This window comes from Plodia interpunctella, chromosome 11 (assembly GCF_027563975.2).
Source record: "Plodia interpunctella isolate USDA-ARS_2022_Savannah chromosome 11, ilPloInte3.2, whole genome shotgun sequence".
NCBI classification, from domain to species: Eukaryota; Metazoa; Arthropoda; class Insecta; order Lepidoptera; family Pyralidae; genus Plodia; species Plodia interpunctella.
Genome location: NC_071304.1, coordinates 1,478,453 through 1,491,557, shown reverse-complemented (window position 1 = coordinate 1,491,557; position 13,105 = coordinate 1,478,453). Strand labels below are relative to the sequence as shown.

Genomic DNA, 13,105 nt, shown 5'->3' with positions numbered 1-13,105 from the left:
CCCTAAATGACGTATCAACAACACTGTCTTTCGAAGTTGGGAGCCCCATAGCACAAGTCCCTACAGGATGGTAACTCGTCAATGTCAAATGTCTGATATAACACTCCCAATACTGATCTGAAAATATCACGTATCTCTCACAACCAGGAAACGGGACTGGGTTTATATGTGCACCGATTTTTCTCATTGCATGTGTGTCTACAAACTTCACAATTAATTTTAGACCCCTAATCAATGTATCTACATCGTCCCGTTTTGACAAATATTTTGGATCAATCAATGGAGCTGCTTTAGGATCTGTATTCTTTATTCTAACGTCTCCTTTACTTCTAGGATGTAATATTAGAGGAAGTATAGTTGCAGTGTGTTTTTCAAATGATTTAGCGAAATAATTATACCATGTGGAATCACTAATGGCTAAACTAGTCCGTAATCTAGTTCCCCTATCCGATGATATTCCAACTGGTAAGACCATAAATTGTAGATCTGGAGTTGTTTCATTTTTTGTAGAAATGAAACCGACAACCTCACATCCTGGCGTTGTGAATGGCCCCTTCCCGTACATAAAATATTGTGTTGCATAATACAAATTTAGCATATCAATCGCGCTTATTGATAGGGATTTGTTAAACATGATAAGATCTAAACCCGTGCCTATATGGTCTTGCAAATTTTTACCAACAGGTAAATCTTTGACAATGGGAATATTTAAAGATTCTAACAACTCTGAGGGACCTATCCCTGAGAGTTGAAGAATTTTTGGTGTGTTTAATGACCCTGCTGATAATATAACTCCCTGTCTCGCTCGTAATATTTTCTCCTTATCTGAAACTAAGACTTTAACTCCATATGCCATGTTATTCCTAATTAAAACTTTTTCGACTAGAGCATCACTTTTAACATATTTACTGTCTAGATTATTACATGACGACCATCTTTTGCCGTTCTTTTGTGACACTTTACTTTTTCTAAAACCCTGTTCGAATTCAACATTGATGGTATAATATCCTAGTTCTTCAGCAGCTTCCAATATGGCGTCAGCTAATTCACTGTGGAATCTAATTTCGTCCAGACTCATAACATTTTCTTCCACAAACTCAAACTGTCTTTTGATGAATTCCTCATCATATTTGCCATGGAACCAATCAAGATAATGGGAGATGTTACCTCGTACATGCACCATATTGTTGAGCTTGGAGGAACCCCCAATTATTTTGCCTTGAAACAATTGGCACTTCTGAAAAAATGAAATCATTTGGATATGAAATAAATTGTTCTATTATATGAGGTTGATAAGTCAAAATAGAGATTTTAGCTAAATATCTCTTTCATCTTCTATGAAAACTATTATATAAACCTGATTCATAATATTTTTCTTCAAATGTTAATCAAAATTGAACAATAATAGTTGTATAAAACTAAGACAAACATATTCATAATCATTTAAAGTATTTTTTGATATAATGCAGCAGTTATCATTATAGCAGTAAATGTAAAACTGCAATGTAAATTTGAGTGACATTTAAATCAGAATCTAATTTGTACCTTATTTTCCATTGCATAGCAAGCATTTTCTTGTGGCACAGTTTCATACTGCCAGTCGTACATAGACCCATGCAGCAAAGGCCCGAGGACAGGAACATCATACAGAAAGTTGCCATTTCCACCAGCTTCCAGTACTACAAAGGTGAATGATGTCTCTGTAGCCAGCCTTTGGGCTATTACTGATCCTGCTGTTCCAGAGCCAACTGAAAAATATATGTGTAATTTATCAATGCTCTTATATCTGGGTGAACTATAACAGAGAACTTAGGTGATACAGGATGGTATATAAAGCATTTATCTATGTATAGGACTTTTTCACATTAAATTTAAATTTATTATATTCTCTCTAAGCTACAAACTACTAGCATTTCCACTTGTTCCATTTGTACCACTGCTGAGAAGAAAGGCCCATGAACCGACAGTCCCATGAAACTGAAGAAGTAAGTGTTGTTTCAATATTTATTTAAAGTGTTGGAATAGGTAAGTAGGTAGGAATCATGTTGCCTAGTAATGAGACTACCAAATCGATGTTTTTGTAATTTATTATGTTCGTAACAGACTGTAGTGACGATAGCTGATTTTGTAGCCTGAGATATAGTGAAACCTTTAATAATAAGCTAATAGGGTGTCTTACCAATGATATAGTCATATTCCTCTTCAACATTCTGATTGTACGAAGTCCACAGTAAATCACCGTAATAAATCACGTACATGAATATCGTAAAGGAATTAATGCATACACTCAGTAAGAAAAACTGAAAACAATGAACAAGTGCCATTATTTTATTAAATTCTTACAAAATAGTGACAAAATCTTAAAAACGGCAAAATTAAAATACACATTTTAGGTTATGTTTACATTCGAAGTTTTGTTTGATATGAATTTGACACTATTGATATTGACAGATTCTAAAACTTTATTTTTATTTGGTCTGCAGTGTCAGAATTTCTACAGCCTCATACTATCTAAAATAAGTTCGAGTTAAGTGACTAGTCTAAAAAGAAATATGATGAAGTAGATATAATAATGTCCACTATGATACAAATTTCGAGCTATAAAAAGCCAACAATTAATTTTGGATAATGTAGAAAAATGTCTCGAGTATATTCTTAAAAAGTACCTAGGTAGATACATAATTAAAAAATGGAATGGAACCCACCATTATCTTATGATATGGATCATTATATCAACAAAATCCACGTAGAATAATAAAATAGTTTCTCTACTTTAAATAATGCAACGTGCCTATGTTACATTATTTAAAGTATGTGTTGCAGTTTTGTGCATTACGCCTGTAATGCACAAAACTGCAACATCCCATAAAATGTGTATAATTCTCATTACCTTTTAGATTACTCGCTATCTATTAAAGGAAAATACTTAAAACATTGTCATAAATAAACTTTAATAACAAAAATAAAATATACAAAATTGTCCATAAATTAATTCTTAAACATTTAATATCTGTGGTTTCAATCTTAACCTATCAATTGTTTCTTGGGGCATACAATAAGTAGGATTTACTAGTTTGATACTGGTGTTTCCTAGGAGGGAAAGGCCTGCTAAGCCAAACAGGGTGTGGAATGGGTCAGTGATATCTCCGGGTCGATCACTGAAACCTCCAGTTTCTGGATCTTGGCAGGCTAGGATGAATTGTTCCAGATTCTTCTTGTCCACCCAGTGTATCCTGTTTAGCATTGACAGGGATGACATTACCCACCTTAAAACAAAATAAAAATATTTTTTTTATTCACATTATGATATGTGAAAAATCATTTATTCAGACAACCAAGATCCATCGTGTTAGTACAAATTATTCTATGTTAGTGTATATATTTAACTAAAGATAATGTAATTTTAATAAGGTGGCCCATCACAGCACCCCATATCCATAGCGATGACCTTCAGAAGTCTGTTTGACTAAGTTTATGTAAACAATAAACCTTTCTATACTATTATTTTTAAACTACTTTTAAAAAGGAGGACTTCGAATTCATCGAAATATTTTTTAGAAACAGATAAATTTTGTTCTAAATCAACCATGGTTAGCGTGTTCGGCCTGTGATAGTGGCGGTTAAGACACTCTCACAATGGTCGGTTATTGGATTGGTGACCTAAATTATCTTGAGCTCCTCCGAGCTGCGGAAGGCACGCAAAGCAGTTGGTTACGGTTGTATTTGCAGTCGTTAAAACCCGCCAATCCGCAATGGGCCCGCGTGGTGGGTCATGGCCCAAACTCCTTATCAATCCGTAAGAAAGGTCAGTGCCCCAGCAGTGGGGATGTTTAAATGGCTGTTGATGAAGACATTTGAAAAGGGACGCCCAAATGCAGTCGGAAACATACAAGAGAGAGACATTTGGAAGAAAATCTAAAGTTCCTTACCAAGAATAGCACAGGTCCGGCAATTTCTCCGGTCTCCCATTAAGCCCACCACTGGGCAACTGTCGCTCACACAGCCACCACGCCAGCTCGTCGGCCTTCAGAGCATCCATGCGATTGCAGATAGATAGCGTACCCACACAGCAGAATATTAGCCCTGTATAGTATATGTATAGAAATATAATCAACTTTATTGTTTGTTAAGACACATACACACACAGAGAAGGGCTTTTGCCAGTAGGTACTTCTCTTTGTGTACTTCTTATTGTGTACTTACATATTACTATTATTGATAAAAAATTATACATAAATTAACATTTAAAAATGATAAGCCCTTCTGGCATAATAGGGACCAACACTGTTTGAATGAGTTTCTTTCGGCATTTCTTCTCAGCAGTGGTCGTTCCGAAATGCTAGTAGTTTGTAGCTTTGGTAAACATCATTTAATTTAGAATATGACGTGAAAAAGTGCCTGTGAAGGCCTAATTTCTGAATAAATGATTTGATTTTGATTTTGCAACTCTCAATTTATTACATTTAAATAATTGTCTTTGTATTTTTTTATGCATAGTCAATCCATAGGAATCCAGTCACTTGTTGCTCACTGTATACTAATCATTATAATAGGACTTTTAACTCACTGTTTGACTTTACAGATTTCTCCATGGGATAAGTTCGATGTGCGATTAATGTCGATAATCCATTTGTTGTACATGATTTTTCTTGTATTAAATTATATTTCACTTTTCATACAATAGTTATTATTAAAAAACAAGGGAATGTAATGTTCTCCCAAGCATGTCACTGACCTGCATGACTCTCAGAGCCCGGTTTGGACCCAAAACCACCATCAAAGTTCATACAGCTGAGCACAAAGTCCACTGCTTTGCTAACATCAATTGCATCCATACGATGGAGCAGAGAAAGGCACATGACGGCGCAGAACGAGAAACGAGTGTCCACTTCCCCCCATTTGTCACCTAGTACACAAAAATACACATCATTTATCAATTGCTTTTAAGAGAGAATTTCAAATTATTTGTACATTGTATTACCAAAAAAGCTTCCATCTTCTTGCTGCAGAGTGGAAACAAATCGGACAACTCCTTCCACATCAATAGCATCCAAACGGTCGTACATAGCTAGAACCTACAGACAACATTTAAAAAATTAGTTTCTTCATTGTTCATTATCCCATGATGCCTTCTAGAATCTTGTGCTTTAGTGCCTATGTTAGATATTGTGTATATGTGAAATGGTCAATGGGAGGACCAATCCCCGTGCTGGCGTCCCCGAACAGGAAATAATTACGGCTTAGAATGTGCAAGGGACGTGTGAACATTGGCGACATCTAACTAGAATTGTTGTGTAATGTACTCACTTGTACAGCACTGAGTGTGTACAGCATATGAGGATCATGTCCAATGCTGGCTGAGATCCCTCCACTCTCACTGTCCTGACACGAACTGATGAACTCTATGATTTCTTCCTTCTGCATTCTGAAAAAACAACCATAATCTTTGTGGGTTGTAGTCACTGTTTTGTTACCTATTTTAAGAACTTTACTTTCAGTTTACACTTAATATATCTACGAATAATCAGTTTTGCAAATCTATTCACGAAGCTGATTATATTATAATATGCAGTGATGAGCACCTATTGCATCAACTTGTGCTAGATTGGATCAGTTAATTTTGAAGACAAAATAATTACTTTGATTAAGTATCTATTAGATGATTTACCTTGATGATTGTCCCATAAGTTCCATAGCTGTTAAACTCCAATATATTCCAGACATCCTGAGATATTCCGTCATACAAAATTCATAGTCATCCTTGTTTAGTCCGTATTGAGCTAAGTAGTCAGAGTGTTTTTGTAATAACAATGTTTTGGGTCTATCCTCTTTGAGCACCACATCCTTAGTGTTCAAAGACATTATGCGACTTCAAAATAAAATGTGATGTTATGTCTAAATTTCCTGTAAGTAAATTAATTAATTTAGATAAAAACCGCAATTACCTATACAAATACAACAGAAATCACAAAACCTCGACTACCTATTTATCCGAAACGACACACATGACATGACAGTGACATTAGTACATATTTGTTTCCTCAAGGGGAATTAGCAGAGCAATTTACTAAAACAAGAAAATAAACCCACAGACATTCAGTATAATTATTTTTTTGTGATAAAACCACATAATTTTATTTATTCACTGACACATTCATTGTCGTAGTGAGTTGTATCAAATTATATTTCTGTATAAATCTGTTTTTATTTTAATTTTGTGAGTACATCGCTGAGATGTAAATAGATATAACGATAGATATACATGGCTTGGCTATATAAAGAAACCCAATGTTTTTATATCTGTGAAGAAATAAAAAAAACTCACGCAATACAAACCGATTCCGTAAACAGATATTTACTTTAGAATAGTTATAAATATACTTTCATGTCTGCGACGCACTATATGTAGTAAGGCAAACACGTGAAAAACATACCAACAAATACTTAAATACACTCATAAAACTTTTTCCGACAGGATTGGTGCGGATCATTGGGAAAATTCAAATTGTGTTTACCCGTTGGAGATAAATAAACAGTCGCCCTTGCAATATTTACCTGTTTATCTCACTCGGTTCGTTTTATTGCGCTCTGCGTGGCGTAGTTCGTGGATTGATGTCGTGAGAAAATGGCGACGGAACTATTTTAATGAAATATTTAACTTTTTTTGTTGGTCTGGAAATACAATGATAGAAAGTAGCTGGTTTCTCTTTCCGTGAAGATTGTAAAAGTCAGTCAAAAGAAAAGATAATCTGGAGATTCGTCCTTTAGACGATGAGGTAGCAACCTGCCACTATTTATATTTAATTCTTCTAATAACCTCACCACACAGCTAAACGTGGTTTGTTTCGCGACTGTTGGCTCTGTCTACCTCGTAAGGGATACAGACGTGATACCGTATATAGCTGTTGACTGCAATTGGCCTATGATTGGGTTTAGGTATCTAATTTAGCTATAACTTACATGAAAATCGACGCAGCGCCAGCGGTTTAGCCGTGTACTTTTGTATTTAGGTACAATATTAATTAGTAGGTAAGTATATTAGTTTATGAAACTAAAATAAAATAGCATGTGTGACATGTATAACAAATCCATTTAAAGTAAAATACTTATACATATTTTATCAATTGTTTAGTTTCATAATAATTGTTTAGTTTAGTTTCATAAACTAAACAATTGATAAGATAAATTGTTTAATTATATCTAGATAAGTAATATAGAGCCATGCTCGGCATCAAATTACAACATCGAGTTCGCAACCTGGAGATACGTCGTCGAACGAAAGTTCAAGACGTGGTCTCCAGAGTCGCGACTTTAAAATGGAATTGGGCTGGGCCAGAAGGAATGATGGAAGGTGGAGTAAAGCTGTGAATGAGTGGGACCCCAGAACTGGAAAATGGAGCGTAGGACATCCGGCGGCTAGATGGGTCGACAATGTAAAGGAAATTGCTGGCAACAACATGGGGATGGCCCAGGACAGAGATGGTTGGCGGAGACGGAAGGAGGCCTATGCCCAGCAGTGGGTCACACGGAGGGCTGCAGATGATGATCTAGATAAGTATAATTTATGTAAAAAACTAAACTAATTCGCTCCGGCAAATGCCTAGGTTGTGAACATTATTAATATGTACGAACTAAAGGGGGCGTAATGAGCACCTTTAGTTCGTTTGGATAAAGGTTTCCTTTGGAAACACACTATACTTACCTATATATCGGCGCAAACTGTACAAAAATCCGTCCGGTAGTTTAAGAGTTCGTCGCGCACATACAGACAGACATAACAGGGGGTCTTCTTTTAATAATATGTCAGGATATTAGGAATACCTAATGATTTGAATCTTTAGGAATACCTAATTTATTATGAAATCCAAATGTACGGTGAGATCATTCAAGCATTAGGTAGGTACCTACTTACATACCTATAATGTTTCTGGGAGTGATCCCTATGCTATCAAACTCACTCCCTTTCCCAATTACCTACTGACTCCCGTAACATCTGTTTTCGAAACGAACTGTAATAACAAAATAACAATCGTGAATTTTTACGAACGTCATAAAAATGACTTGATGATGATGGTTAGGTATGTTCTCTAGATTGCGACTGAACTTCTTATATCTACCTAAGTACAAGATATATAAAAGCTGCTAAATATATATATATATATATAATCAGCCATCGGATCACAATCATAACCTGTTTTGATATACCTTTTGACTATGTACATTATGTACTTTTATATATTATTAGAAAGAAAAAAAACATTGTAAGAAACAATAATGGTAAGCCGATCTGGCATGATAGGGACCAACACTGTTCAAATGAGTTTCTTTCGGCATTTCTTCTCAGCAGTGGTCGTTCCGAAATGCCAGTAGTTTGTAGCTTGTGAGAAATAAATATAAAGATTGACGAGAAAAAGTGCCTGTGAAGGTCTAATTTCTGAATAAATGATTTGAATTTGAATTTATATATTGTAAGTATTTTGCCGCCAGCGAGTAATTATACAGGGTTACTGGTATCAAACGCATTAACCTTCCAAAGGCGCATTCACATGAAACACACACAACAACTTTCCTCGCATTAGGTATTAATGGAGTGGTTTGCCATTGCCTTCTCCATTTCACACACAAGTTAATAATGATCAATCACGTGTGCAGGTTTCCTCGCGATGTTCTCCTTCACCGGAAGCAAGTGGTGGTCGATGAAAACTACTATACATGAGTCAGATTTGTATTACCATTTACACCACCACCGCTTGGCTATTACATAGAGTTAAGATGTGTAGAATCGCAAATTAGATTGTATTTTTTTTTACATGAAAAAAAAAAAAACTACGAATTAAGAAAAGTCGTAGAGTAAAATAAGTTTTGATGTACCCAAGTAATCTATTGAAGGTTTTGCGTTTGATACCTGTAACACTGTATAAGCAATCGACGGCAATCTTGCTTCAACTTGTCAGACACATTATGCACATTTATTTCATCCCAATGCACCACGGTTCATCGACCGATATGAGCAAGTATTTTCATCGTAGCGTACCTATGTTTGCCCTTTGAAGGTCTTGTGTCAATTCATTCTGGATCTTATAAATAATTTATTTGAGGGTAAACTTTTTCCTTGTTTTAGAGTTAATATTTATAAAATACAATTACCTATTATTATATAATTGTAAATATGATGTTTATGAGAAGATTACAGCTGGTTGGACATACTGAAATGGAAGTCAAAAACATTTCTTGCAAAACTGTGTACGTGTATACAAAAGATGATAATTTCATATACGATAGTTTTAACAAGCCCCTGATTTTTAGGGTTCCTTACCCAAAGGGTAAAACGGTATGTACGTCACCAGGCTTATCTCATGAACTGTAATAAGTTAGAAAGTGGATATTTTCTCAGATTATGTATTTTTGTTAGAATGCTGTCATAACAATAAATATTAGAAAACAATAGAATTATATTTAAATAGGGGCTCCTATACATATAACAGACATTATTTTTACCCTTTTATTTTAGATATATAATGGTACGGAAACCTTTGTACGCGAGTCAGACTCGCACTTGGCCAGTTTTATTCTACAATAACTTAGCATTGTGCATTATTGCCGTCAGAGGAGACTCTGTCTAATGCAATATGACCGTTAGATTACACAGAGCTCTTTGAAACTCAGTCCATCGACTTATACGTATAAAAATTTACTTCTAAAATTAGAATTAGAACTTAGAATATACATATTATTTATATTGTTCTGAATTACTAAGGTAGAAAAACATTGTATTTATGTTTTATACATATAATAAAACCGTAACTGGGCTATGTCTCTCATAGGAGATATTGAAGAAAAAATATTTATAATGTTACTAATACAAGCCAAAATATTTTTTTAAAATTTTTGTCTTTCTGGTTGTATGTTTGTTCGCGCATCACGCAAAAACTACTGGATGGAATTGGATGGCGTTTTCATATTTGTGTAACGGATAATCTAACTTAAAATCTCGTACGTTTCATCCTACGTTGCTTAGAATCTGAGATATTGACAATAAGAATTTACGAGTGGACGCACGAAAAAGTTCTAAATAAAAACAAAAAAATATTACAATAGCGAACTGATGGGAAAAGATCGCAAGGCAAGTCGAAAATACGATAGTACGACGCACTGTAGTCCTTTAATGATGGGATGGCAACAGCTGTATATTATGCATCCCACTAAATCTGTTCCCGTTAAGAAAATGTATCAATTTAGAAAAGGCGATTAACTTGGTATAAACAATGAGTTGTTAAGTACTGATTGGTCTTTTCTGATTTCTGAGAACCTACTGGTTTGCATCGACAAATTTTATGAAATATTAAAATATGGTAGTTAAAAAATATATACCTCAAAAAATTGTCTCACACACATATTCATACCCAGTCTGGTACACTAAAGCTTTAATTAAGATGATTAAAAAAGGTGAAATTTCATAGGCTTTGGAAAAAATTCAAGAACCCCAACGGTTATGATTCTTTTTCCTTATTGAGATCGCGCGTTAGAACTCTGGAAAGGGAATGTTATGCATCCTATATTAGGTTTGCACAGGAGAAAATTAAAACTACACCCAAATTTTTATGGACCTATATTAAATCAAAAAGAAAAAACAAGACGGAATATCCTCATACAATGCAACTGGACCAAGCCATTGTCACTGGTGAGCGTGACATCTGTAATGCCTTTAATACTTTTTTCTGTAGAAATTTCAGCCAGCCTGCGCCGATGCAACAATATACGGAATGTTTCAGAACGTTACATATCAGGTAATGTTATTAGTGATATTAACATCTCAGAGGATGAAATGTTGAAACTTATCAAGAACCTTGATTGTAATAAAGGCGCGGGTTGCGATGAAACCTTACTTCTTCGTCAAATCTGCAGACTCATTGGTGGCACCCTTGTCTATATTTTGTTTTAGAGAGGGATTTTTTCCTGATATTTGGAAGACGGCTAACATCGTTCCCATTCATAAAAAAGGATCTAAGACGGAAATTGCTAACTACAGGGGAATATCTATTCTAAACGTGCTGAGTAAGCTAATGGAAAGAGTAGTTCATAACCACATTTATCAACACATAGTTCGATGTCTTCCTCAACAATAACATGGTTTTGTTCGAGGTCGCTCAACTAATACTTCGTTATTTTTCTTAATGACGTTCTTCATGGCATGGATAGAAATGTTCAAATAGATGCCATATACACAGATTTTGAGAAGGCGTTTGATCGCGTTGATCATATAATACTTTTGCGTAAGCTTCAGGAGCTAGGAATTCGTGGTAATCTCCTCCGGTGAATGGAGTCATACTTACGAAATCGCTCGCAAGCAGTCGTAGTAGCAGGACATCGTTCTAATCTTGTGCATATTCCTTCAGGAGTCCCACAAGGCTCTATATTAGGACCTTTATTATACGTAGCATACTTATATGATATTAGTAATTGTTTTAAATATGCAAATTTCCAATGTATGCAGACGATACTAAAATATACGGTCAAATTAAAGATGAAGACGATGCGCGTAAACTACAATGTGATCTTAATAAGTTGTGCAATTACTACAAGGAGAACCGCATTAGTGTTAATGTTTCTAAATGTGTCCAAATTACTTTTACGCGTAAAATAAATAAAGTAACATTTCAATACGAACTGGACAATGTTCACCTGGATAGGACAACCATTGTTAAAGATTTAGAAGTTCTTCTTGATTCTAAAATGTTATTATCAGATCATGTTTATGCAGCAGTGTCCAAAGCTTATAAGAATCTAGGCTTTGTTTTGCGTACCAGTCCTCCTTTTTCTGATATTGAGTGCATTAAAGTGTTATATTTCTCTTATGTACGAAGTATTCTGGAGTATTGTTGTATTGTGCGGAGTCCTAGTTATTTGTGTTATATTCAAGAAATAGAAAAGATTCAAAGGAAGTTCGTCAATGTTTTAAATTATCGTACCAGATCCACAGTACAACAGTCTACTTATGAGGATTTCTGTAAACATCAAGGCTTAATGGCCTTATCAGACAGGCGTGAGCTACTTCAAATGTTATTCATACATGATGTTTGCAACAATAATATTGACTCACAAGAATTGGTAACTTTATTCCTACAATTTGGAACATCCGTAAAACGCACAAGAAAAACCAATCTTTCCTATGTTCCTATCTGCCACTGTAGTTACGCAAGTCATTCAACTATTTTACGCACTTCAGATAATTATAATAATATATCATCATCTGTTGACATTTTCTTTCATTCCAAAGCGGCATTTAAAAAACTTATTTCTTCCATCCTATGTAACAGATAACTTCATTGGTCTAATTAATTAGTATATCTATTACACACATATAATGTGATAGCCTATACCCATTACACACATAACGTGATGCGTCCCTGTTTGAAATAAAATGAAATGATATTTATTAAATAAACAAAACTTTGCTACATTGCTTATACAATTGGTCTCACACTAGGCAACATGCATGTTTGTCTATTGTTTTTCTTCCCTTTCTGTTCTGAGCTGTTTATAACTTTTTAATTTGCAAAACAAGAATCTGTAATTGGCATTAAGTTTAACCCTGTAAGATAAAATGTAATTTTTGTTCAAGTGCTGTTGATTCTATGAAAAATAAATAAAAAATAAAAAAAAAACTGGCGAGGGATGTAAGTGGTTGGAAACAGAAAGTGGAAGCTTCCACTTTCTCTTTCCAACCATTTTGTCCAGCAGTGGGACCTGACAGCTACATAAAAAAGGCTATGTAATATTTAATGGTAAAATGGTCGCAAGGTTTTGTCTATCTCTGTGTCAGCCAGTGCCAATTCATCAAAAACCGGTGCAGTAGTTTTGAGTTTGTTCATTATTAACAAAAGAACAAATCTTTTCTCTTTATAATATTAGTATGGATAGAATGAAATTATTGGATGTCACACGCCCTTCTCTCAAGATCCAGGTCCAAGCCAGCGTTGACAAATGACTATAAAATGTTTAACTACTAACAGTGAGATCTATAATATGATCTGGTTGTTTGTGTACTATCTTCGCGTATAATTAAATCCGAAAGGAGTATTTTTATGACTGTAATATCGTTGCG

General features: G+C 34.8%; 2 protein-coding genes across 2 annotated transcripts in view; both read right to left on the bottom strand.

Annotated features, from left to right (window-relative positions):
• LOC128673355 (zinc finger protein 85-like) overlaps positions 1–2,426 on the bottom strand; it is a 30,039-nt gene extending 27,613 nt beyond the window's left edge. Inside the window, exons 1-3 of the mRNA XM_053751124.2 lie at positions 2,180–2,426; positions 1,546–1,748; positions 1,168–1,237 (exon numbers count right to left, since the gene is read on the bottom strand). Coding sequence (XP_053607099.1) covers positions 1,168–1,237; positions 1,546–1,748; positions 2,180–2,324 — 418 coding nt within the window. The 5' untranslated portion in view covers positions 2,325–2,426. The remainder of the gene's footprint in view (positions 1–1,167; positions 1,238–1,545; positions 1,749–2,179) is intronic.
• A 502-nt stretch (positions 2,427–2,928) lies between these two features.
• Positions 2,929–5,998, bottom strand: RabGGTb (Rab geranylgeranyltransferase subunit beta). Its single transcript, XM_053751909.2, has 6 exons — positions 5,669–5,998; positions 5,308–5,425; positions 4,982–5,075; positions 4,736–4,906; positions 3,930–4,083; positions 2,929–3,266 (listed from the first exon to the last, which is right to left on the bottom strand). Exons 1-6 carry the CDS (start codon positions 5,860–5,862, stop codon positions 2,996–2,998), a joined length of 1,002 nt encoding a protein of 333 aa, XP_053607884.1. The 5' UTR covers positions 5,863–5,998; the 3' UTR covers positions 2,929–2,995.
• Between the last annotated feature and the right edge of the window lie 7,107 nt (positions 5,999–13,105).

What these genes read in the sequence shown, in the direction of transcription:
- RabGGTb (XM_053751909.2), bottom strand. Translation starts at nt 5,862, where the DNA reads ATGTCTTTGAACACTAAGGATGTGGTGCTCAAAGAGGATAGACCCAAA. An exon ending in CTTATGGGACAATCATCAAG is followed by an intron (nt 5,426 to 5,668) that starts GTAAATCATCTA and finishes TTGTTTTTTCAG; the next exon opens with AATGCAGAAGGAAGAAATCA. An exon ending in GGGCTCTGAGAGTCATGCAG is followed by an intron (nt 4,084 to 4,735) that starts GTCAGTGACATG and finishes TATACTATACAG; the next exon opens with GGCTAATATTCTGCTGTGTG.